The sequence below is a fragment of the Ixodes scapularis genome, unplaced genomic scaffold (assembly GCF_016920785.2).
Source record: "Ixodes scapularis isolate PalLabHiFi unplaced genomic scaffold, ASM1692078v2 PGA_scaffold1__304_contigs__length_218370807, whole genome shotgun sequence".
Taxonomy (NCBI): domain Eukaryota; kingdom Metazoa; phylum Arthropoda; class Arachnida; order Ixodida; family Ixodidae; genus Ixodes; species Ixodes scapularis.
Genome location: NW_024609846.1, coordinates 49,083,473 through 49,110,595, shown reverse-complemented (window position 1 = coordinate 49,110,595; position 27,123 = coordinate 49,083,473). Strand labels below are relative to the sequence as shown.

At 45.9% G+C, this 27,123-nt stretch overlaps 2 protein-coding genes across 5 annotated transcripts in view; one reads left to right on the top strand and one right to left on the bottom strand.

Annotated features, from left to right (window-relative positions):
* Positions 1 to 230: 230 nt before the first annotated feature.
* LOC8023346 (inositol polyphosphate 5-phosphatase K) lies at positions 231 to 26,220 on the top strand. Of its 4 annotated transcripts, XM_029967216.2 has the most exons (15): positions 231 to 313; positions 585 to 701; positions 2,031 to 2,139; positions 2,687 to 2,803; positions 5,472 to 5,579; positions 6,462 to 6,529; positions 7,804 to 7,915; positions 10,037 to 10,146; positions 12,508 to 12,664; positions 12,792 to 12,929; positions 13,914 to 14,330; positions 18,212 to 18,418; positions 20,608 to 20,841; positions 23,345 to 23,380; positions 25,208 to 26,220. In XM_029967216.2, the coding sequence occupies exons 1-15, from the start codon at positions 261 to 263 to the stop codon at positions 25,226 to 25,228; spliced, it is 2,004 nt and encodes a 667-aa protein (XP_029823076.2). In that variant the 5' UTR covers positions 231 to 260; the 3' UTR covers positions 25,229 to 26,220. The 4 variants fall into 4 exon arrangements, with proteins under 4 accessions (XP_029823076.2, XP_029823077.2, XP_029823074.2 ...); XM_029967217.2 differs by lacking the exon at positions 23,345 to 23,380; XM_029967214.3 differs by having other exon boundaries at positions 23,345 to 26,220.
* Positions 26,098 to 27,123, bottom strand: part of LOC8023348 (leucine-rich repeat and WD repeat-containing protein 1) — a 33,663-nt gene continuing 32,637 nt past the window's right edge. The window contains exon 15 of the mRNA XM_029967219.4: positions 26,098 to 26,335. The gene's annotated coding sequence lies outside the window, so the exon portion shown is untranslated. The remainder of the gene's footprint in view (positions 26,336 to 27,123) is intronic.

The window sequence follows — 27,123 nt, the reverse complement described above, 5'->3', positions numbered from 1 at the left end:
AGGTAACGCATGAAATTATTTTAGTTTAGATGATACATCCAGAGAGTTATGTCGGATAGTTTTATAAGTATTGCCTTTATAGTAAGCCTGTCAGATGTTTTCTAAATAATGTCCACCGTCTTTGTAGGAATTCCTGTCAGACTTTTTTCTGAATGTCCACTGTATTTGTAGGAATTGAGCATATCAGATTTTTTTTTTTCTCTAAATTTCCACTGTCTTTGTAGATACCCCACAGGCCTGACAAGGGCAAGGAGTTCAACATGCCTTCGGACAGTGGGTCCATGGCGGCGAGCAAGATGCTTAGGGATTTCCGGTACGTGCCAGACTTGTTCATCAAACTTGCAAGTTGCAAATGCAGACAAGGAAAAGATGGAAGCTGTCAGCAACAGATATAGAAATGTTGGCACCTATCGTTTGTCGTGGTAAAGCAACCGCAGAGGCTTCGGCCCCCCAAGAGCTCGGTCAACATATGACAGAGGCACAGAGTGCTGTGGCTCAATTGGAGGCTGATGAGTCACCTGACTTTGGAAGCGGAGCGATTGAATACCGTGCACTTAGTGATAGGTTTTGGGACGTTTGTGCAGGGTGTACATCATGACGTGGAACGTGGTGTGCCGTGGGCCCATCGAGGACCTCCGGTCTGCCCTGGGGCTCGAGCCACCGGTCATACCAGAGGCCCTGCCTGACATGTACGCCATTGGGTGAGCATCGTCAACGGCTGCCGTTCATGCGTGTTGATTAACACTGTCGGCGTCGAGACGGGAGTTCTCGTCCCGCTTGTGCCGCTCGTTCTGGATTACACTCATGCAATTTGGATTTCTAAGGATGCAACACGGATGATCGGACAGAATTACAGAACCATGCTACTAAAGTTCGAGAAAATTACGACTTTTGACTGTCTTAAACTCATACCTGCCAAGTTCGGACAAACCTATTCCGGGAGACTTTTTAAGCCCGGAGGAAGCATTTTTTAAAAGTAATATTGAAAGTGATTTTACATGGAGACAACTTCATTACATTTGTATCGCACTGCTCATGCTAGCAAGAAACAGCAGGACTTTGCTATCATTGCTGTTGTCTGTTGAGATGGCAAAAACTCCTTGAGTCTCCCAGGTAATACGGGAAATTTAGCAGGTATGTGAACTTAAAGGCAACCATTTTATTGTTTTGAGCAAGCCAGCCCCAGAACCTTTGTGTGTTTTCATGCCATCAATGCAGCCACAGCTGGCAGAAATCGTGGAGGGGACAAGCACATTGCCGCCCACTGCTGATCCAGTTATGCATGTGTTGCTAACTCAATTATGGCAGTACTTTCAGGAGTTCGAGCCGGTCAGCTTTCGCAACACGGCATTTAGGTTTATGCGTGGAAAGGTGTAGGGGAAGGTAAGGACAAGACAAGTTCCGTTCAACTTGTGTCGTCCCTGTCTTTTTCCAACTTTTCTTATATCTTTATTTTTTTCAGTGCCTTTTCTATGCATCAAGATGAATCAAGTGTCTGAATTATCTACTTTGACGGTCTATAACTGTTATGACCATCCGCAAGAAAACCGAACCCCTATTTTTCCCACCACAAAAACAAACTAGACATCGCGAAGATCTCAAGCTCAATCAAAATGTAGCCCCCTCCATTCGAGCAAGATGCCAAAGTTTCAGCACCAACCATTATCTTATTCAAAAGTTATAAGCAATTTTCTGAAAATTTCAATGGAAAAATGTCGGCCAACTTAGCTCTCAAATACATGAAGCTCTATGGCGCCAGAAACCGAAAACGGGCAAAAATGGCCCTTATTTTCCCACTGAAAATTTCAGAAAATTAACTTTTGAATAAGATAACGGTTTGTGCTGAAACTTTGGCATCCTGCTCTAATGGCTGGGGCTACATTCTGACGAAGCTCGAGCTCTCCGTAATGTCTAGTTTATTTTTGCGGTGCGAAAAATAGGGTTCGGTTTTCTCGTGGATGTCTGTTACACATGGAGAAGTTGAGTGCAGTACCATAGTTTTCTTCTTCTTGCTGGTATTCCGTGACCAGCTTCCAGGAAGTGAGTGCCAGGCCCCAAAACCTGCTGTCTCAGGCATTCTTCGAAGAACCCTGGATCCAGGCCATTCGGAACGCCCTGCACAAGTACAGCTACGTCAAGGCAAGCTAGCTGTCTGCAAAAGCGAAACAATCTTTCTAAAAAAAAAGGAAAAAATAATCTTTTTTTTAAGTATCAGCTAAGAATGTTAAAGCGATTGTCTGAGGAGAACTTCCAGCCGAACGCTGACGCAGCACTCATGTCCCATCCGTGTCCCGTGCTGACCTTTGGCGGGTCACATAGAAAATTTAGCACCATATGTTCTCGTTATCTAGGAGGTGTTGACTGTACCTAACAGCCTGGGAGAGGCCGAAGCTAAGATCTTTTGCCTTGCAGAAGATGGAGGTTGTGCGCAGGTTTTTCAACCTAAAGGCCATTGTGTGTAGGTGCAGTGTGGGGGCAGTCTGCCGTGTCCAACTTTCTACAGTCTGCTGTAACGCGAGGTCGACACTCACTCGTTGCTTTCCATGACTCTTTGACTACACTCGCTCATGAGATGCTGAAGCATTTTCAGAGGTAAAAAGCTCATGCTGGAGGCAGCGGCTTCTACTGCAGATCTTGCATTGCAACAGACTGTGGTGCATGCATTCACACTTGTGCCCTGTTGCAGGTGAAGCATGTGAGGCTGCAGGGGCTCATCCTGACCATCTTCACCAAGCGTGAGCATCTGATCCACTTGCGAGGCATACAGTCAACATACACCCGCACTGGGCTGGGCGGGGTCTGGGTGAGCCATGGAGTCTTCATATACCGTGAATTACTTAATTTTTGCGGGCCCAATATTTAACGAATTTTGCAAAGTGTAGGTTTAGAAAATGTTTTGCAGGCACAAAATTTTGCGAGTGGGAGGGGTATGTCATGTGTTCATTACCCTGATGTAATGTATTTGCGTGATTAATGTTTCGAGATGTTTTTCTAGTCGTGAAATTGATAAAAGTTTAGTCGATTACAGTAAAAAAAAGTCTAAAGGAAGAGGTCTGCCACCTTCCAGCGTATTTCGGCTGCCTTGGAACAGTGGAGCATCGATGAAAACATTGGTGGTACCAATGTGTCCAGTGCTAGCAAAGGATTAACAAATACAAAGTAGCAAATTACCACTTGCAGGGTTGGTATGTAGTCTTCTCTAGCTTTATTTTGTCAGTGCCTACGATTAGCCGCACTCTGCTTCTGTCTCTACCCCCTCTCCCCTCTTCCCTGGCGTAACCCCTTTGAGTGGCTGATGGGTGATGAGCTTGCACAAGCCGAACCAGTTGCTATAAAATATAAAATGCGGCAACAAAAAAAAAAGGGCAGCAAAGTGATGCAGTCTTTTCCACTCTTGGGTGGGTCTGCACGTTTTCATGTGTTTTGTTCCCACTGTTAAAAACTCAGTTAAAATAATGTCTTGTGGCTGTCACTTCATTCCTTATGCTCTCATGATAATATGAAGAAGAAAAGAAAAAAAGTGGGTCACAATGTGACATATGGCTTTCTCCACTCTTGAGCTTGTGCCGCTTAATGTTCGCTCGGAATCCACGGCAATGCAAATAGTCTACATCAGTATTTCCCATGCTGGTAGACAATAGCTTTTTGATTTTAGAGCTCATTTTAGCTCTGTTGAGTGAGCTGTTCCCACTGTAAGGGGGCACTACAACGAGGCAGCGCTTGTGGTAGTGGTGTTTTGAGTCTGATTGATCATTATTTCAGTATCATGACTATATGAGCTCTATGTGATTGAATCCAAAAAGTCAAGGCCTGTTTACACACTTGCGACTGCTTTAAACCGGAGAAGCTAAAAACTGGCTTTTTTAATCCTTTTGTGATGGCCTACGACCTGCTCCGCAGCAGCGCAGCCGGTCGTAAGCCGTCACATGAGGCTTTAAAAAACACTGACACCCCAAAAAAACAATTTTTTTTTCTTAGGCGATTTATTGTGGTGTCAGAAGACTACCCAATCAATATTTTGCTACAGTGTCACATATATTTTTCATAAAGACAAAAGACTCAACTGCTTGAAACCGAAGCTGGACTGGGAAGGAAGAGCAATTATAAAGCACGAAAAAGATACCGGAAGTCACGCGGCTCTGCAACTTTATTTTTTCAGTCAACGTATTTGCAGCTTTTTAGAAGCCACAAAAAAATGGGCGTCTTATGTTTTGTTAATTTCTAGTATTGAGTGTGTGCCTTCGATGACCCACGACTTTGATTATCTTTGGTGGTTGTGTCTAAACCATAGAAGCCAGCCAGTTCTCGATCGGCGGTTTTCGGGCGGAAACGCAATGAGTTTTGAACCGTAATTAAATTGTGTTCTGGGTTGTTCTGCTCTCATATGTCATGTACAAATTAAGAAACCCGGGCGACCTTCAACAAAGGTTTTTGTGTATGTTTGTAATGCTGATTCGGTAGCTTCCACTAACTCCTAAGTCTTTTCTGTACCACATGGCCTCAGTCATTGTTTAAACGAGTAGTAGTAGCACTAGTGGTGAGATCTGCCCCATGTCCATTTAATTTAAAGGACTAGATTTTAACATTACAAGGGTATAGCATAAGGTACTGGGTCTATCAAAATAATGAGATTAAAATAGCATTGGATGATATGGTATTTATGACAATGCAATTAATGCAAAGGCGCAAGCGAGCTGGACAAGAATGATGATAATAATCCCTGGAGAAGGGGAACAAAGAGCAAACAAATATGTGGGAGAGATGGTATATTAACGACTGTGCCAATAAAGTTTAGTAGCTGTGTTTTGAGACGTTTTGTGTGTTGTCCCCTTTTTCGTCCGCTGTCTCAGGTTTTTCAGAAATGTGTAACATCAACCAGCTTGCCTGCCTACTCTATCTACAAATATGGCTTTGGTAAAAACGATAGCTTTGGACAGGAAAATGAAGTGGGCGATATTTTTTTTTTTAACACTGAGTGTGTTTTATGTGGTGTTTTTTTAAAAGAAAATTGTCACGAATGAGCGTCCTAACAAGCGTCACAGACACTTGTTATGACGCTCTGCCAGTTTAAGCCCCGGCAGGGTTTGGACCAGGGTTGGTGTGGTGGCATTTGGATGCTATAACCACTAAGCTACTAGCACAGCTGGTATGGATTGGTCGATATTTTATTTGAATGCAAAAGTGTTGGCATCAGTGGCAGGTTTTGGGTTGACCTAATTAAATAGTAGTAAATAAATGAAAACAGAATTAATAAATCTATAATAAACAAATAAAAGATAAATGAAGTAAATAAATCAATAAAAATAAAATAAAGAAATAAAAATAAGCTTCAAAAAAGGTAACAAAGTAAAAATAAATGAAAGGAAAAAAAAAGTAGAGCAATTTTTTATCCCAGAATGACATTTGCCTCAGTTTGTTTTGTTCTGTCCACCGTGACAAGCGGCTCCCCCTTTTCTCGTACATCCTCGCAGGGCAACAAGGGCGGAGTGACGATCCGCCTGTGTGTCTACGGCTGCTCCATGTGCTTTGTCAACAGCCATCTTGCCGCTCACGAAAGCGAAACATTCCAGCGCGTCACTGTGAGTGTGCCTGGCTCGCGATTTGAGCCAGAATCACAGTGCTTTACATCTAACTGCTGTAGTGCATATGCCCCCTTTGCCCCCCCAAAAAAAAAGATGTACAGTGCCTTTTCACTGCCAAAATAGACTGTGCATCGCCGAATGATCAGTCTCCACTAAAAACATAATGCTATCGGTCCACACCAGTAAAGTTTCAGAACTAACTGTTTTATCGTTAAAGTTATAAGTGGTTTTCTGTAACTTTCATTGAGAAAATGGGGTTCATTCTCGGTAGCTGACGCTTTTGTCTCCACGTATTTGTGGGCTTCGTCGGCTGCCATTTTTCCGTTGAAAATTCACAAAATTCGCTTATAACTTACAAATCCGATAACGGCAAGCTCTGAAACTGCGGTGAAACCTCTAGCACTACGTTTAAGTGGAGACTGAGCGTTCAGCCATGCATAGTTTATACTCGCGGTGCAAAAAAACTTGTTTTTTGTGGGGAAATTATAAAGAAGCAGAGGTTTGTGGACGCTCAGACATAGCAGTCAAGTCAGAAGCCTTTACGTAAAGATACGATAAATAAAGTAGAAGTGAACACCGAGTTATCCGGGGCAGTCACATTGCCTGTACGAGACAAGTGGGATCAAAGGTCAAGGGACTTGGCCCCATCGCTAGTGACAAAAGTAAAGCCCATGCCAAATAAATACAGGGATTGGTGCTATACAAAAGGCTTCCTCGACTCGCAGGTCTATCATATTTTAGGTGCACAATGTTTTGCTTTGTTCTGATCAAATTATTTTGGCACATAACTATTTCTCAGTTTACAAGAAACAGGAAACATCTCCCTGTAAAGTACAGTGGACAAGTCGCAAACATTAATGCCTGCTCTTTCGTTTCCAGGAGTATAACATTATTATAGAGAAGCAGAGGTTTGTGGACGCTCAGGCAACAAATATCTTGACTCATGAGTAAGTGAACGTTCAAGAGACATATTCTACTCTGACAGATGCTTTTGTTTGCATTGTGAAACCATAAGTTTTGTTGTGGCACTACTGCAAGATAACAATGTTGTGTGCCGGCTTGAAGGAACCTTAAAGCAAATTTTAATTAACCCCTGGTTGAATAATGCTCAGAACAAAACTTTGACATGAAACGATTAGGGACCAAGCTTTTTGTTTCATATTCTAAAATTTGTATTAAAAAAAAAAAAAGAGGAAAAAAGAAAAGCTACTGTTGTCTTTCTTCACTCGGCTCAGGAGATTGAAAGGTCAAGTGCGGGGGATTTAATGGTTGCGGTGGCATACGAAGACGAGAATTAAAAGCACATGCTTTGCTGGAGGCGTTCTCCTCTTTCTTTGTATTGCAAAAAATCAAAGACAATTAACTTTTCTTTGACATTTCACAATAAGGTTTTGGGTTATCAGCTCTGGCAGTAGTTGTCTTATTGGAAAATAGTGCTTTCTACCTTTAATACCAAGTTTTTGCTTTAATGCCCTCTGTGTATGTTGTGCCAAATAGTACTCTATAAAAATAAGTACTGGATTTTCTGATTCGTTTATGGTCTCTTTAAGAGTGACAACCTACTACAGATGTTAAAATTGTGTGGCAAATGCATGCGCTTCGTTCAATTGAAGTGGCATTTAAGTTTGGATTGTGTTTGGATTAGAATGAAGCATTCAGGGAGAGACTGAGTATAATGAAGCTGCAGACTGCTTCAGGGCATTTTAGGTATATCAAATTCAAAGGAAACTAGCCCCATGGTTATGCATTTGTTAGGAATAAAAGCAGCTACAGTTGTGTAAATTACAGCAAAATATTGTGGTGAAATAACTTCTTAGAAGAATTGTCATTTTCAAAACATATAAAAAGCCATTTTTCACCTAATTGACTTATTCACTTCTCCTAACAAATTTATTTATCAAATATATCAAACCAGATATATATAATCACCGTGAAAAACTAAACAAGGCTGTGTATATAACATTCTTCGAATTTTGTTTGCATCCCTAATGTCGCCATGTCGTCCTATTAAAGATGAGCAGGCGATACCTTTATAGCTCTGAATAGATCCACTGTCACCCGTTCATAATGATTCATTGGAAATCTGTAAGGAGGCCACTATGTCGGTGCAAAGCACGAATGGATGTTGGCACATAGGCAAAGTCGGTCTTCATAGGGCATGCATGTTTTACCAGTCCCCCGTACCGTGTTCTGAGACTGCGAGATGCTGTGGTCGTTGCAGCTACGCGTTCTGGTTCGGAGACCTCAACTTCCGCGTAGACGACTGCACCATGGAAGAAATGAAGGCGTCCATTGAGAACGGCACATTCGACCAAATGCTTCAGAAAGATCAAGTAAGTGCCATCAGCTGCACTATGCAGGAGTGTATAGCTTTGAAGTGGTTTCAGATTCGTCTCAGTGAAGCCCTCTCTCAATCGGAGCTTTTAGAGTGTAGAGTGCGACGCAGTTGGCTTTTTTCTATTTTTCTTAGCATTGAAAAGATGTAATCGAAATTACTTAAGTTATAAGAATGGCTCATCTTTTGGGGTACCAATTCGGCCGGTAAAACTTTGTGACCCTCTGAGCACCATCTACGCAAAGTGCAAAAGAGTGTGTGGCATGCTGCGTACAAGTAATTGCAAAATAATTTATCCACACGTCTCATGGGCAAAGAGTTGTAAATTGCTTTTAAAAGTCGCTACAGTAAAGGCTTATTTTCAGGACTATGTTTCACTATATCAGTCTTTACTATAGAAAAGTTCTAATGCTCTGCTAACTGAAGTGTGGTTTGTCAGATTCACTCTGTGATGTGCACATTCCAAAATGAAGGGTGCCATTTTTATTAGTATTTGAGGTTGTGTCTCTTCTAATGTTGAGTAAAGCTGCCCTCTAAAATGGCCACTTCAGCCCAAAAGCTGCTCTTGAAGCTGAGAATTCACTCTCTTCGACACAATTTCATCTCAGACAGACCAAGGCACCATGAGGTCAGTGTCATAGTCAAACATCGCGACATGCTCGTTTTTCCGAGATATCTCGGAGAATGGGACTTGCTTTGATGTTTTGTCACATTTTCAATAAAGAAAAAGACCATATGTGAGTATAGGTATAGTTTTGGGTATTTTTGGACCCTTGCAGCATGTAGATTGAGTTATTGTCATAACCATTTAGAAAAATTGGGTTATGGGGATATTTATACAGCGTGTAGTTGGTCAGGCATTAAAGTTGTGACGAGTCGCACGCTGTAGATGAGCAATTTAGCCAGTGCAGTACAACCGCTAGCCAGTACAACCTAGTCAGTGCACCACGCAGTAGTGATACTTGACCGCGCGCCAGTACAATGCTCATCCAGATCGAAACGGGCAGGGGTGGGGCTGGAACCCAGGATCCCTGGGTTCTGCAGCGCGAGCTTTCGCTCCACGCGCATCGAGCTGGGTGTGCGCCTTAGCCCACTTGGCTACCGATCCCCCGATAACCATTTAGTACCCCCTTAAAAGGATGCTGAACCAAAATTCGGATTTCACAAAATAAGCTTACAGAACTGTTCAACAGGGCGCCATAAACCACGCAACATCATTCATATAGCCATATCTCGGGCGGATGGCCGTATGTCTGGAAAATAAAGAAGCGAATGAGCGAGATTGTTGACGTCATCTTATCACAGAAGAGTTGAGAAGAAGGAGAAATGGCCTTGGCTCCCTCTCCTCTCCGCACCCTCGCGGAGCCAAAGCGAAAAGAGGAGGAAATGTGAATCGCGAGGTCACGCGTCTTTTCGGCCTTGTGCGAGCGCGCATACGACGATCCGTTGGAGATACTGCTTTATGAGCGACGTTTTGGGATTGGTAGCGTCCCATCTATCAATTCTGCGTTGTTTTCTGAAATTCGATTTTCGGTTCAGCATCCCTTTAAGCAGTGGCAACTGAGAATACTCTTTAAAGAAAAGCTGTGTTAAAAAAACATTTCTTAGATGACCTGGGTAGGCTACACGTCACAAAATGTATCTTTTATGAAAAAATTTAATTAATTCAACATTTGTTGTTAGACACAATTTAAATGCAGTCGTAGATGCAGCGTATAGGCCATCCTCTACCACTTTTTTCTCCAGTGTCTTCTCTCGTAGCACGGAGGGCAAAAGGGCAGAGGAGAGGTATGTGGTGACCTCACCTGTACGCTTTCTACAGCCAGTTAAATGCTCGCAACATAACTTCCTTTTTGATGTCACTGCAACATTGGCAGAAGTTACTTTTCAGCAGGCAAGCGTGAGCAGACAAGATATCTTAATGCGTCTTGCAACATAAATATTGCATTCCGTAATTTTTTTTTTTTTTGGGGGGATGTGTATTTTGTGACAAATGTGTTCTACCCAGACAGTTAAAGAAATGTCTTTTTGTTGTTGCGCAGTGCCCTTTTAAGGTGTGATGCACGACTGGGATACATTTGATGCACACTGCTGATGTGTTTGTCTTTGCACTTTGCAGCTGAATCGCGTGAGGAGCAAGGGTGAAGCATTCCACGAATTCATGGAGCATGAAGTCACCTTCCCACCAACCTACAAGTTCCAGATAGACCGCATGGGCTACAATTTCAGGTGCCACACTCTTAGACCGCGCCAAATGTTTGTTCTAGAGAGAATCTGTTGAAAGGGCGCTCTCAAGCATTGTCATATGCAGTCATGCTCTCCTCCCCATTTCAGATGTCCAGTAAACTGAAGTTTTGCTTAGAGCAGGGGTGGCCAGACAGATGTATGCAAAGAGCCATAAAAAGAGCCATCTTAACCGAAGTGCTGCAGTAAAAAGGGGGTTGTGGCATTTTCGAAATAATTTTGTTCATATTAGTTGGTGACCACAGTGCATTCCACTTATACAGCAGCTAATATTTATGTAATTATGTTACCAACCCCAATGTCATGTATCTGATTGGTCGGATGTGTGCTTGGTGGCACAAGGCCACCAAGACACAAGTTATTTTTTATTGTATATCTTTTTTTCTGATCCAGTGGGGGGTGAAAGAGGGTGTGGGAGTTATGCTTACTGGGAAATTACGAGCCACACTTTTATAGTTAAGCGCCTTTATAACGAAGTCTGCGGGACTGGAAAAAACTTTCCGGTGTACAGATAACTTTGTTGTAGTAGTTGAGTGGGAAAAATTTATCACGCGAAACCGAATTTGTGTTATTGCATACTGACATACCCGCGCGACATTCAAGGTGTTCTAGAAAAATGTAAAGCACCAAACATACCTAGTATGAGCGGCACCAGACACGAGATTTTGTATGTTTACAATTGACCTATCAAAAAGGGGAATGGTGGCCGAGTGTGGTAGTGCACCGCAGCTCGGAGCATGTGGGGCGAAAGATTGCGCTCTAAAATCCAGGCATCTTAAGCTCAATTACCATTTTATTTTTTTTTTTGTAAATAAGAATTGTACCGGCACATGTTCATGTACTCGCCACTATGTGACACAATTTTTTATTGACGCCAGGCTAGCGGTTGTACCGCCGGTAGCGCCACTGGCAAAGTTTGTCATCTATAGCCAAGAGATCAGGTGCTCCTTGCTGAATCGCAACAATTACTTGACTGTCGACATCGTCCCCTGATCACGAAGTGAATGGGAGGTGTTTACCGACCGTTTAAATTTGCCCTCTTCTAAACCGGGCGGCGGCTTGCGCCACCACGTGTCATTTGCAGGAGGCTTTCGAAGCGGCTGCGCTGTTTTCGTAGGAGAGAGCGCAGCAGCTGTGGCAGCACTACGTAGCAGAATTGGCTGTGCTTTCGGGACACAACAGCTGTAGCGCACGGCGCAGCGAGTTGCAAGGATGGGGGGAGGCACACAACCGAGCAGACCAAGCCCTTTCTCACATCTGTGTGGCACAAAGAGGGGGGCACGTTTTTCTGAGCGGCTCTACAGATTTCATCTAGATTTTAACAACACGGGTAGTCACAATCACATTTTCTCGACCGCATATTAACGCTGCAAGGCGGAACAATTTGGCACTCAAATCAAGCAAAACTAGGAATCTTGGATCCTGATGAAGATTGGAATGTCGGTCGAACAAATGCCAAGACGGCATAAAGAGAGTTGTAACTGCCCGTGAAAATTACTCTTGTTTGCGCGGGTCCTACATGTACGTACATGCAAAATAAGAAAACGGGTGCGCACATTGCCCGGACTGAGGTTGAAAAAAAAACTATTTTGGAGCAGAGTGGCGTGTACTCAAAGTCGTGAGCAAAACAAAGGTATGGACGAGCACGTGTGACTGAGGTGCGGCGCCGCCTCCGTTGCACTGCTTCCGCTGCCGCCGCACAGCGCATTCTCGGTTTTGGGTTTGTGTTTACATGGCGCTATGTGACCATGTTGCATTGTACAGGTTTCCTATGCAGCAACATAGTCGTGTAGTGCCATCTAGACACATGGTTGCACACTAAGAAACTATTTAGACTTGAGAACGTGTGGCGTGGCGACGGCAGAGGGGCGCAGCGGCGGCGGCGGTCGTCGCCATTGTCGCGGTATTTCTGTTCTCAACACGCGTCACTTGAGTGCAACAATTTACGTAAAATCTATTACTTTTCACCTAGGAAATTTATAATACCGGTCATTTTTGCTTTGTGGGGCCGTGCAATTGCTTCGTTAGACAGGAATCCATTGTGGTAGTCAGAGAAACACATCAAACGCATAGAAGACTGTCCGGGGCTTTATTTTACTGTGTTAAATGGGCATTTTCGTTGTAGAGGTGTCCGTTATAAAAGCGTTTGACTGTACCTGCAATGAGCCGCATCGAGCTTGGGAGCTGCAATTTGCCCACCCCTGGCTTAAAGGGACCCAGAATTCTCTTGAATCTTTGATTGAACAACAAACATTCCTGCATTTCGAGCGATACCATTTAACAGTTGATGTTGACTGCACTTAGTGCAATCGACCTGACAGTTGATGTCGACTGCACTTTCTGCAGCCATCGCAAGCCAGCGTGGACGGACCGCATCCTGTTCCGCTTCACCAAGAACGCCTACGAGAATGTTGCTCTTGATCTGAAGCAGCACCAGTACGTCAGTCATGACCTGTACATCCAGAGCGACCACAAGCCTGTCTCCGGCTTCTTCTCACTCAAGGTGGGCCGCCTTGTGACTCGTTTTTTCCGAGCCTGCACTGTTCTAAGTGAGTGGATGGATGATGCTGGCTGTGCTACCACCCAAGACAACAACAACAAAAACAAATGTGGGCATGTTCCCCCGCCAGGTGTTTGCCAAGCCGCTGCAACCAATGATCCACTTCCTGCCTGTGGGCACCTGGATCATCAACCAGGACAGCTTTGCTTGGTACTACACGAGCGCAGACACAGAGCTCAAGTCCTGGGACTGGATAGGCCTCTACAGGGTGAGTGCACGGAGCGCCCTCTCACATTCTCGCAGCTAGTAAAACGGTTGGCAAGTAACAAAGCTTGGAAACAATGTTATGCATACTGCACAGAAAGATGAAAGAGCTCGTCTCATAGTGATGCAGCAGTTATGGTTCAGTCACGTTCGAGATGTGCTTAAATTAAAACGGTGCCCAAAACCACCCAAGGCTAGTTAAAAATAAAGCAAATTGAGCGCTCGACAAACCCATAGGTGCTTGTACAAACCCTGGGTTTGCTGGAATACAGTTTAGTTTGAGAACCTACATTATAAATACAAGATATGTGTGGGACTCCAGATATAAGAAATTAGCCTACGTCATGACATGACATAGTCAGCACCTTATTTTTTGATGCGTTAGCATTTATTGCCCCGGTGCATGCAGCCGTCTTTTGTTTGGACGGTCGTGGTTCAAAATAGACTGGTTTTGCAAGGTCCTGCCGCGGCTTCCGCTGTGCTCCTTCGTTTCGTTGGTGTTCGCTCGTTACATCCACTTTACCTCTTAATGCAAGAGGGAAAGAGTCTTCTCGCATGCTTCCAAGGACGTTCCACTGTCGGCACACACTCCTCTTACTGGGGCACCGGGATGCAGGCAGACGGTTTCGTTTCCCCAGTAGGCACAACGTAAGCGACAATGTAAAACTGAGGCGGAGTGACGCCGCTGTTTGCGCGAAACCGCCGACACCCGGGAGGGAAGATTGGTTCTTCGAAAACAACAGTACGCGGACCGTAGGCGGCGATTGAAGGAAGGTGTGGTGGCTGCATGGGAAACCGCCATCGCCCGGGAGAGCAGACTGGCTCTCCGAACACATTGGTATGCGGACCAGCGCGAGGTTGGAATTCCCATCCTTCGTTGAGTCGGAACTTCCACGCAAAATCCCAACGTGTAACGCACCGGGGCAATAAATGCTAGAGCATTTAATAACTTTGCCATTCCTCAATTCCCACGGATGTCCCTCCTCAGGAGAACTTCAACAGCCTCGAAGACCACTTGGGCTACGTCTGGGCATCGACACGCCCCACGGATGTCTACCCAACCCACCTGCGCTACCGACGCAGCCGCTCGCGCTCCTCCCGTGGCAGCCAATCGCGGCTCTCGCCGGTCAACGCCGTCTCGCCAACCCCCGGCACGGGCAGCGGGGTTAGAGAAGGCTCCCTGCGTTCGTCTCCCAACCTCGATGCCCTGTCACGCTCACAGTCCCTCGGCCGGCCCCACAAGGTTGACGACACGCCGGACGACCTCGTGGCGCACTCGGACGACGAGCACAGGCGCCGCCCGTCGGCCAAGGAATCCGTCGTCATGGCGTCGGCAACCACGGTGACCACCGTGGCGAGCACGACAAAGGCGCCCGGTGGGTCGACCGACCGATCGAGAGTCAAGGTGAGCTATCAAACCTTGTGGAAAGCGAAATCTGGTGCTTCGTTTTAATGAAGATTGCACTTATCAGTAGATTTTCCCAGCAGCCATAACAAGAAACCGACACCGAGAAGCGTTACACTCGTAGGGAACCATAAAAAAATACTTCCGTCCCCCGGCAGGATTTGAACCCGCAACTTTAAAGCTCGCCCTACAAAAAGATTTTCTGCTGGGTGGGAAATCTTTGCTACCATTCCCATTTCCCGCTCTCCCATGGCTATTTTGACTGAGGGGGACTCCTTTTGTTGCTGCATCCTGGGCCGGGCCCAGATATGCCGGGATCTTATCCGGGCTTACCTGGCCCTAAGATGCAGCAACAAAAAGAGTCTTCCGCCATCAAGATAGCCGTGGGAGAGCAGGAAATGGCAGGGGTCTCAAACACGCAGTCCGCGATTATCTGGGAAGCGGCCTGCAAGCATCACGTGGGTACAAGCCACACCTTCCCATGCCTCGAGCACTACATGTGCTGTAAATAATAGTTTCATATCATTGATTCATTTCCACTCGGAAAGAGACTCTGCTCATGTAATGTGTTCACACATTTTGCACTATTCTGTTATTACATATTTAAACTGAGTAATGCTTCGTCTAGGTATTTGCTTTTCGGTCCTTTCTGACAAATCTACCGGAACGGCAATACCGCTACTAGTCTACAAGACTATCTTTTGCTCAAGGAGGCATCTTGACTGCACAATCTCTCTCTCAGCAGGAGCAATTGCTAAAAATAAATCTATGAGCTCGGCTTTTAATATACAAGTATTTTCTTGCATGCTGCTATAAAAATCAACAGGAAAGCGAAAGCTCTCTTATGGAGAGAAATTTTTTTCAATTTCTGTTGAGCCTAGTCAATTTGTGTGACAGGGCATTGACAGTGTGCTTGCTCTCGTTCTATTGAAAAATACCAGCACATTGGCATTTTAAATTCGTCATCACGTCAAGTGTGCACCCGAAGTGGTAGTGTAAATCAAAGGTGAAGTTGTCACTGGCAAAATGGCAAGCTCATAAAAATTGGAGAGCACAAGGTCTCTTCTTCAGAAAACTTGTAAGTTGTCACTAAAAGCATTGGCTGCAAAGCAGCCGATGCTCCTAGCATCAACTATATTTTTTAATATTTTCTAAAAAATTCTAGAATATAATTACCCTGGCCCTCGATTTTTCGGGGGTGAGCTATTTGGCCCCCACACTTAAATGAGTTTGAGACCCCCCTGGTCTATGGGACGAAAGAAGAAATTCAAGACGTGCCTAAGGTCACGTAAGAAAGGGGATTTCAGAGGTGTGTTTAATAAATTTCGAGACTGATTTTGTAGCGTAGAAAGAGAGAACAACACAATGATGCGCGTGCAGCAGTCGGAGGAAGGAACCTTTGTGTCTCGTTATACCAAAGGGCGTCGCTCTGCGAGCATTTGGAACTGTGCTACACGTGTTTGTTTGACCCCATGCATGATATCTCTCCATAGGCTGCAAACCAAAGCAAGAGCAGACATAAATTTTCTGTCAAACTTGGCAAATCTAAAACAGAAACCTCAAAAATATTAAGAAGGCTTATGTCAAAAAGCAGTGAGGTGTGCGAGGTGTTTTAAAAGGCACTCGCACCTAAAGAATGGCAGAACGTCCCTGAGGTTGGGGAGTGGTCGGATAAGGCTGCCCTACCGCTCTTCATCTTCGATCGAGCACTGTTCTGCCATTCATGAACCGCGAGTGCCACTTAAAACACTTTGCAAAATTCACTGGTTTTTGACACAAGTCTGCTGAATCATTTCAAAAGTCTCCCTTTTTATATTTGCCGAGTTTGACGCGCAGAATTGACGTTCGCTCTTGCTCTGGTCTGCAGCCTATGGCAAAATCACCATTGTGCCTGTGCACGTGGTCACAGAAACTCGTGTAGTGCAGCTCCAGGTGTTCACCGAGCGACACCCTTTGGTATAACGAGACACACAGGTCCCTTCCTTCGACTGCTGTGCACGCATCACTGTGCTGCCCTCTCTTTTTATGCCACAAAATCAGTCCAGGAGTTATGACTTCAAAGTGCATAAACGTCTCCCAAAACAGGTACTCACTTGATTACAGACACAAAAACATACACACAGCACTGAACTTGCAACTCTTTGTATTTGCATTTTATCCTCGTTTTCTTCTACATACTGTTAAAACAGAATCTGCAAATTGTTTTGTCCTTATTTTCTTCTCCACCTATTAAAACCAATAGGCGGAGAAGAAAACGAGGACAAAACAATTTACAGATTGTTTTAACAATATGTAGAAGAAAACAAAAACAAAATGCAGAGTTGTGAGTTTAGTGCTGTGTGTATGTTTTTGTGCCTGCAATCGAGTGACTGTCTACTATTTTGTGAGATGTTTATGCACTGTGAAGTCAAAAGATGAAACACCAACTAGCTCAAGCTGCTCAATCCAGGAGCTTTTTTTATCGCACCTCGTAGTTCGGAAAAAAAACTTGACATGTTACAAACAAAGAAAAATTAAAAAGAACTGCAATGTCCACCACAAATCTCAAAGAATGCCACAGAAACAAATCTGTAAGGACCGACTCTATTCATAGTATCAAGATAGACTGATTATTTTAATTTTATTCATTTGTTTTATTTGAAATACTGCAGGCCCTTTTCAGGACCAGTAGTCTATGCAAGAAGATGTGAACTGTAATGCAGCACTGTGCACAGATAAAAACAATGTTCTATGCTATTCTATTATGCTCAAGTACATAATGTAGTGTACAGCAATATAGAAACAGAAAACACTCAGTATAGAACTTGCAGGTGCATGAACTGTATACAGTTGAACCTCGATTTAGCGAAGTCACCGGGACCCCCTAATTATTTCGTTAAATCGGGAACTTCGTAAAGTCGAGAAAGACATTCTTCGGGATAGGCTGCGCGGGGAATCCGAATTTGTTCGTTAAATCAGGAAACTCGTAAAATCGGGTTTCGTTAAATTGAGGTTCAGCTGTATAACAGTGATTAAAACACTAGCATTATTGATTACAGTAGCAACAGAAAAGCGACGAAATTCCAGCAAAGTGTACCGTCTCAGCCTTCATTGTGCCAACATCTGGTTTATGATTGGCAATGCACACTTACCTAGTTATTTTGCTGGAATCATTGCATCGTGATTGTCTTTGCAGCAGTTTGGCAGCGTTCAACGAGGTCACTCGAGTGCGTAGCGAGGTAGCACGCTTGTCTCAATGCCCGTTTTACCCTTTCTCTGGGACTAGTGGTACGGGCCTTAGGACCACCCTTCCATGTCCGTGAGTCTTGATCATATGTGATGAACTTCGAGACGCACAGAGTCTGCTGCAGAGAGCTGGGCACATGCTGCATGCGTTTTGGACCTCATGCGACTGCAATGATCACATGGCGTCATGCGATGTAACACGACGTCACAGGACATGTGACCTCACCACGTCGAGTGACACCGTGATATCATATCTTGAGCAAGTGGTAAAAAATGTGTCTTTTGGCACATCAGAAAACAAGGAGGGCACTCCAGTCAAAGGGCAACGTAAGAATGCACGAGGAACGCGCAATGATGAGGCAGCCAAGCACCTGCCGTCATTGATGGAGGTCAGGGGGAAACAAAAGCACGTGGACGTAAACAAACATGCAAGGAGCGCACAAACTTGCGTACCGTATGACGTCCTCATAGGGCCTATGGGCTATGTGGACGTCGGTCTTTACAAACCCTATGCGTAAAATGAATGTATGTAGTCTTTATTTCAGATAAAAATATTCTGGAATCTAATTCTCAGATGTAACGGTTTTCTCGTAAAAAAAAAAACTAGCGTTTAATCGCACCCCGCGTTAAAAGTTGTTTGTTTTTCCCTCTGCCAGGGGTCCTTCGCAGCCGGTGGCTCTTCCAAGAAGCGCCCGGATGCAATGGTGACGTGGAAACAGGGAGCGCAAGCGTCCCCCTCGACCTACAACAGCCTGGACGAGGCGGCCGAGGCGACTGGCGTGGGCTCAACCGGCACGCCCACGCCCGAGGTCGGCAACGCGTCTCCCTTCGAGAACAAGACTGGCTCCGACCAGGAAGAGGAGGTAGGCTGAGCGTTGGTGGAAACGCGCCGCCAGTCTAGACCTTCGTTTGCCACCAAGATAATCATATCGCGACCCACGACATAGGTCCGGACATAATTTTATGGGCACTAGCACGCACGAGTGCCCGTGAAATGGCGGTCACTCGGATGGTATACCTTTTCCAAAACTTCCTCAAGGGACATTTGCGGTTGCCATTTCTAGGGCACGAAGCGTGCAACTGAATCCGAGCGCTTGCCAAACGCCGACACGGCTATCGTGACTTCGATTTGTGCCCAAACAATGGCAGACTCAGATAATTGACGTGGCGTGCATTTTGGAAAGGGTCTATTGACTGAGTATGTTGTCACAGACAGCGTAAGAATGGCAGGGCATATCTTTGGGAGGCCCTGCCTTTGGCACGTGCTTGTTGCCTTCCGCCGCACTTTGACCACACGTGCACGCTGTAAGCTCACGAGACACCAAAGTGTTATCTAAGGTAGGTAGCTCGCACCGGTTGCGGGACAACTGAAAGACCTCCCCGTCATTCTTATCCTGTCGGGGACAATGTGGTTCCCCCATGGAACAACCCCAGTAGGGGAAGCACGGACACGTCGCAGCGGGTCCACACCAAGGAGAGAGGTTAAAGTCGTTGCTGATGCTGCCCGCCGTCTCTGTCGTGGCGTCCCGAAGGTGTCGTCTACCCGGGCGGTCCTTCCCAGGGGTGACGTCTCGGGATGTGGGCACTGGCGAGGCTTAGGGAAGGACGACGTCGCTGTGTGTCCTGCTTTCCCTCGAGTCCGGTCTGACAGGATCGGTCGATTCCGCGGGTTTCTTGCCGGGGGCTCTCGGTGTAGCGGTCTGGGTTTCTGCGGGGCTCAGAGGGTTCTGGAGCTGGAAGTGCCGACTCTGCACATCGGGGTCGGCGTTACGATCGAGGCCCCTTCGGCGAGCCCGGCGCTCTCCCTCGCACTTCCCTGGGGCTCCTCCTCCCGCTCGGACTTGCTTCCGAAAAGAGTTGCTTTCTCTGCCAGATCTGGCTTCGCTGCTTTTCCCTCTGCCCCTCCGTCTTTCCCTTCTCTCCAATCTCCCAACCGGTTTTCTGTCCTTCCCTTTCTTCTCCATTCTCGTCGGTGCCTCTCTCTTGGACGACACCTCTTTCGCTACGCTTAGGGGCTTGCCCACGTTTCGTGTCCGTACGTGTCCCCCATCACCACAGAGAACATCACAACTGTAGCAGTACGAGCTTAGATCTACGATGCGTAAGTAAGGCGAGCAATATAAGAGTTAGTTCGACGTGAGCGTGTTGGTGAAGTTAAATGAAAACAGAAAAAATAAACATATTGACGGACAGAACAGCACCTCTTTCGCATTATAATGTCGGAAAGGTGTAAGCAACTCGAGATGTTTTGCGTTTGTCTCCTTTTTCATCCATCATCTCCGCTAAATATGTAACCATCTTTACATTGAAATCTATCATCCGCCAACCAGGTGAGCGTGGTTACCACACCGCGGTATCACCACCACTACAAATTGCTTGCTAATAAGTTAAATGCTCGAATTTGATTCCACCAAGTGTCCGCGCTCTACTTTTCTCGTGATTATTCATTATTTTGGGAAGGGTGCGCACTTGGCACCTGGCAGATTGGCCGTCAAGTCTTCCTTCCGTGGCAGCCTACCTTTTGCCCCGCATACGATCGGCCACCGCATCGCACAATGGTGATCGTCCGTTTCCCTACGATAGCTTCAAATGGGAACTCTGCACTGTGCACAGACCTTGCTCGCTTGTGTTGGTCGCACCGTAGCAAGGCCAACGGAGAGAGCACAGCCATTGGTTTGACATTATAGCATGCACGACTAATGGCATCGCACCACCTGGAAGGGTGGGTAAGCCGTGCACCAACACTCCCCTCTCCCCCTCCTCCTTCTGCTGCATAGTAGGTTAGGGACTGCGTATTAAGACCCATTCGCACCAGAGCATTTGCTTACATCACCTTCAGTTAAGGGAGCTCGCGTTTGCTTATGTTCAGAGTCTCTAAGACATCCATATTTTTTTACGAAGTGTGGTAACCAATGGACTAGCTTTTCGCACGACATACAAAGCGCCCAGTGCCTCGCAGAAAAAAAGTAAGCTAACACTCCCGTGCAAGCGGGCCTTCTGTACCGTTGCATTTGACAACAGCGTCCGAGTGATTTCTTTCCACGGCGTGCAGGTGCCGGAGTCCCCCCTGGCCAGGGCACCCCCCCAGTGTGCCCCCTCGGAGACCCCCCAGGGACAGCCCCGGGAGTCCCTCACGGGCCAGGCCCCCAGGGTCCCCCCCTGCCCTCCAGACAAGGTGTTCTACCGCGTCCTCTTCGGAGACCAGACGCTGCTCGTCTCTGGCCGCTACCGGCTGGTCTACCTGCGGGGGCAGTCGGACGTCCTCGGCATGAGCGAGCCCTTCAAGGTGCGTCTGCGGCTAGAGCACGCAGGTGGCATTTGCACGGTGCCCGCTACGCGTCTTCGACTGGTGCGTTTACCACGCTCTCAAAAGGCGATCCCTCGCCGACATCGCGAGTCACTCTTAGTTGGGACGCCTTGACCACAAAGACGCTCGCGTTTTCCCCGATTTTTGCCAAAACTTCTTGGACAGTTCGGCATGATCATGACATTTAATGTGATGTGTACGTCGTCTGTTGCCACTTTGGGACCACCTTTGACGCGTGGGTGATATGGGACGCCGAGGACGCCGGTCGAAGACTCGTTCCGAGCGTCATGTGTTGGCGGCTAAAGCGGAAGTGGGACGCAGTCATGGTCGTCGTATTTTGAGCAGCGGTGGCACCACATTGGCATCCTCTACGGAGAGTGCAGTCTTCCTTCGCGGCAATCTCGAGGCAACGGTGCGGGCGAGTCGTAAACACCCCCCGGTAGTTTACTGCATTACCTATCGGATAATAATGTAATGCCTGCGCATTTCCTGCGCCAGTTATTGACGGGAGTGTGTTGCACCAGTAAGGACGCTTGCCCCGTTGTTGTTGTCATTCACCCGCGACGAGTGCACTTTTAGTCCTTCATGTTTGCCTCCTCGTGCTTCGTGAATACAAGTGTGTGAAGTTGCACTTTGGGCAAGACTCTCGCATTTGCACCTTATTCGAGCACTAAAAATAATTGATCCTAGTCTTTGGGGTGAAACTTAACATAGAGCCATCCCATCCGGGAATTCGGCATTACACAACTCCAAAGGCTCGTTCAAGCACTTGCGTGTTCTGCTTACGACCGAGTGCCTATGATATCTTGCGACAAGAGAAAATGCCGGCGACATCTATGACACAACCCTAGAACTGCGTTTCACCAGGGCAAAGGTTTTGCTGCATTTGCACGACGAAATGTACATGCCATGTACAAGAGACGGTCGTTTATAACGTTGTCAGATTTTAGAGCGCGGCACTTAGGCTCCCGTTTCTAGCTTGAGCAACGTGGCGTCGCCGTCAGCGTAACCGTAACGTGTTTGCGTAACACGACAGCATGACGCGTCGGCATCATTGTAACCGTAACGCGTTTGCGTAACGCGTTGGCGTTACACAAGAGCTTGAAAAATAGAGCGGTCTCATTTGCATCAAGATATCACGCAGCATGTAGCTATCCAGGTGGCCCTTCAGGGCTTTATTTTGCCACATCACGTAAGTTTCCACGCTCACGTCTTTACCTTCACCAGCCGTGGTACAAAAGATTAGGTCGTGCCTCTGACGGAAGCAATGAAACCCCCCCTCAGACACAGCGAAGTCGTGGTGTTTCAAATGTAGTGCGAACTCGGCTGCCTTCGCCATAATGATGAGGCCGCTAAGAACATCTTGGTTTCTCATGTCTTTAACCCATGTGATGAGCACCTTCTCTAAATCCGGGTGTTTGGCAGAGCAAAGTCTTTTTCTGTCGTGGGCAAAAACTTCAGCTTCATAAGCATCCTCGATTGTTTTTTTTTTTGTTACGGGTGTATACAGACAACATGGTTCTCGGGGTCTCGTGCTTCTGGGCAATTTCGACCTTGCTCACTTTTCCTGCGTCTAGTTCACGCAAAATCTCTACTTTCTCTCCGAGCGTTTGGCGTGATACTTCTTTCGGGCCAGTGCACCCGATGACGACATTGTGGTCTCAACGCACATAACGCGTATACAGCTAACACCGCCAGCCAAGTCACAGGCACAAATGAAACAATCGGCAATTGCACATTGGTGGCAGCAGCTCAACACAGTTGACCCGGTTCAACGAAGCACAGAAGCAGAACTCGTAAAGAGGAGAAGGAGAACAAAGGGAGGCTGGAGGCATCAAAAAGCGCTAAAGAAACCCTCTTGAACTCCCTCTGATGATGTTCCATCCATGTGTGCATTCCTAGTGGCCCACAGTGGATACCGACGACGTCTCGCGGCAGCAACGCGCTGCAGTGTTTAGCAATGAGGCTCCCGCAGCGCCACCTATCGCTTGACTGGGAAAGCTCACGCATGGCGGTGTGCATTTTAAATTAAAGGTGCTGGAAACGATTCGAGCGCGAATTGACAGGCTGTTTTACCATGTGCCTCTATGCAGCGTGACCGGACCATGGCGATTGGTTCGAATTATCCAAAAGTATGAATTAATGAGTTGTGAATTAATGAGCTTTCACTGTATTCACCAGTGGAAAGGTGCGACTGCCTGTGATTTCAATGTATATCTGAATGTCATAAAGCTGATGGCGCATGCAAGGAAGGTTACTAGCATAGAATGTCCACTGAACCAACATGAGAAAAAAAACAAAAAAACCTGGCAGGGGTGAGGAGCAGTTAAGAAAAAACCTGGCAGTGAAAGGGTTAATGGGTCTTTCTACGACATGGTTTAAACGTTAAAGAGGCCACAGTGAGAGTTGCTCCCCGACACCTTTTTGTGAACCATGTTGATGATTTTTTACCCCGTTTCTCTCTTATTCACGCTTCCCGTAGTTCATTAATAATGTTGAAGTCGATTCTCAGGGAGCTGTGAGTATCTCTCGTTTAAGTACAGCTTTTAAGCTTTCAGTAGAGAGTAGTTGCTTTATAGTAGGCAAAAAAGGGCTTGCCAATAACACATTTTCTTTGGCTCCTTGGCTGGCACGTTGGACGAAAGCCGAACTGCACGGTGTTTCTACTTTGTTGCATGGGTTTATGCAAAGCATGATGCTGCATGTGCGAATGCTTGTGTTGCTTGTCTACAGTTTAATTTTCATTTGCAGGGACAATAATAAGTCACTTCAGTTTCTGGCACGAAATCTGCTGCATGTCTTTATTTGCAACTGAAATCAAAGTTTGTGCTCTAAACTCTTTTTGTGGCTGTAATATGCCCAAGCTGGCTGCACTTGGCACACGTGCAGGAGCATGTTTGTTTGTTCAAACCCAGATTTTCTGCAAATGTACACATTTGGCAGCAACTTCTTTTTCGACAGCACGGCACACGCTACAACAGTGACTCATACCCTTGAAATGGTATTCAGGTATGCGCAATCGCAAAATTGTGACAGAGTAACATTTATGGCCCATTGAGTGGTTGTAAGGAACTACTAAACATACTTTCTGCGTTCTGCGACATTGTCTTTTGTCTTGGGAACATTACGGAGCCGTGGTGTTGGCTGCTTGCTCTCGCGTCATGCCAGGCTTGGCGTCAAGGTTAAGACTGTTGATAGCAGCAGACGACGGGCATTTTTAAGCAGTTTGCCTCAACTGCATTCTTGAAGCACAAAGCACATTATATATAGGGTTCTTCGTTTTCGGGTTTTATATTTTTTTCAATTCGGTGGGAAAAAATCGGGAGCTATTTTTCCAGCTGATGATCGGGGAGAAATCGGGTTTTATGTGAAACAATTCCTAAGTTCGGGTTTTTCGGTTGAAGTTTATAATTTTCTTTAATCTGTACATTTGTTTGTTTGTTTTTCTTTTCAAAATCGGAGGGTAAAAATTAGGGCTACGTTTCAAGCTGGTAATCGGGGAAAGATGAGGGTTTTCTAGAAAAGATTTTGGAACTCAGGGTTTGTTTGGAACAAGCTTCCAACCACTTCCTCCTCTCCAGCTCGAGAAGATTTTTCTTGACCTGTCGCTCTCACTAATAACCAGAGTCCAACCTCTTATCGCATCGCAGTGACATTCTTTCAGTATTCTTCCTCCCTCTGGAACACCTCCCATTGAAAAATGCCACCCGTCTCAGAATATTGGCTGTTCCTACCAAATCACAGTTTTCAGTGCAGTCGTGCCTTTTCCTTCTACTGTGTGCGGTCGAAAACAGAAAAGACCGCTTCATACAAACTTTGCGGCAAAATGTTCACATTAATGAAATATTTGGGGGATCAAACTACGACACCGACCAAAGTTCACTTTTAGCTAACGGGATCTACCAATGTTACCACGAGGTCGGGTAGCTAGCATGTGTTCTGCAAACAGTAATCTCGAAATTTAGGGAGAAATTGGGTTGAACCCGATTTTTAAAAAAAAATGTTTGGGATGTAAAAATTGGGCAAAGTCGGGTTTTACCCGAAAACGAAGAACCCTAGATATATATTGTAACATTGTGTATGTTAAGTTCAACATTTTTCAACAAATATAATATTAAAATTAAAATTTCAAAAGGTGTACCCACCGTTTTTTTTTTGCTTCACGGCCAAAACAAAGTTGTCTCTCCGAGTGCGCCGACGTGCATGTCCAAGCTGCCAGTGTGTCGTTTTATTTTGTTTCGTTGTCACCTTACGCATAACTTGCCTCTTTCTTTTTTTTTTCTCGTGCGAACATAAGGTGTTTCATGCAGGAAAAAATTTACCTGAGCCTGTTTCTTCGTTCCAGATCAAGGCTGCAGTCAGCTGAAGCGTCCAAGAAGTTGCTTCGAGAGCGGTGCTCGGTGCTCCTTGGATGCTCGTTCGTGTGCGTCTGCACGAGCACTTGCTGCCTCTTGCATTTACGGAAAACAGTGCCTGAGACTCCCGTGTACATAATAGCGACCCAAACTCCGTTGTTTTCCTGCAAAGTACGGACGGCAGGCCTCTTGCGCCGCAAGACATGTTGTGCAATTAATTTCGCAAAGGATGCAAAATGCGAGAGAGAGCAAAGAGCGGTTTTTGCGACGACGAAACTATGCGGAGTCATATTTACGGGGAGATATTCCTTTGTACAGGTGGAGGATATCAGGTTGTCCATTCGTTTGTTTGTTTTTAGAGGCGAGGCCTCGTCAAGATGCACGGCGGTGTCGCACCGGCACTTTCCGCTCAAGTTGGAACGAGATTTGACCATACTTTCCAGCCGCAGTTAGCGCCGTCTAATGCTCGACGTCAAAGCTTTTGAGGTGCAGCTCCGACCTTTCGGCAAAATCTCCCCGTAGCTCAATACAGCACTTGGGGTATAAGCAATCTTTCCAAAAAGATAACTGTTGTATGTGTGTGATCTCAAGTCTAGCTGAGCGAGATTGCAGATTTGATGAACTCTAATCAGCAGACCTAAGGTTCACAATATTTGTCGCGAATTATGCAACTTGCAGCAATGTACATATCCCTACTTTTATCGCCGATTAGCGATTGTAAATATGTGATCTATTGCCTAGTTTTAATAAGCTTTTTCTTGACAAATGAGGATAGGCATTTCTCGGTGTAGGCTCACATTCTGTTGGCTCGAGGGTTTGCCAAAGTCTTTGAAGTAATTGGTGGCGCGACGTGTGCCCTTGGCCAGAGAAGATTCCCAAGTAATGAAATGTGCACAATTCACCTGCGCACAGTTTATTGTGATATTTTGTACCGTATCGTTAAAGCACACCTAGTTATGTATGATACCTGTTTACTGGATATAATAAAAGTTGCCAATGAGAACCCCTTTTTTTTTGGTTGATGACATCCTGAACGACCAGGTTGCCTGTATCTTGCTTCATTCTCACCGAGTTTTGGCTTTGTCCAGAAGTGAAAAGTGGATTTTGCTTGCAGCTAGCTGGAAAAGAATGAATTATTGTCAGAGATGCTCTTGAATTACAAATTAATTGCACGGCATAGATACGGTGGCTAAATTTCATAGTATGCTAACCAAATATGTTTTCCTATAGTGTTGAGTGGCAGTGTAGACACCTCACCGCAACTGAACTTCAGTGAAATGGAACTATTGAGGGGCCGTGTGCAAAATGATCTGGAGATAAGCTGCCAGAAAAATGGGTTTGAGTGTCAAGGAAATCAGCTTTGGGTTCTCTATTTTCCATGGGGAAATCCCAAAAGACCTGGACAAGGAGTTGAAACCAAAGGACAAGGAGTTGAAAAAACTATTGCGTACGCTGAAGACAGTTGAAACTGCTTACGAGTAGGAATGCAAAAGCATTCCTAAATGCAGCGCATTCCTACAAGCAGCGCACCACATCTCCCTTTTTCACACTGCGCTCCGGCGGTGACATCACGCTACCCCACTGCGCAGGCGCAATGAACCCCGCCGGCTCTATGGCTTCCATGATGGTGCATTTGCGTTGCTGTGCTTTTGGCCAATGGGAATTTAACTGCCGTTTTGCTGCTATAGACAACGCAGGCTTCGCTCCATCGGACAGTTAATGCTTTCACATTAATACCTCGTTCCTGCAATAACTATTAAAAAAACTCGCTTAAAACACTTAAAACTGCCTACATGTAGGAATGCAAAAGCATTCCTATGCACAGCGCATTCTTTTCCGCTGCGCAGGCACAGCGAACCTCGCCGGCTTCATGACAGCTTCCGTGACAAAGCATCTGCGTTGCTGT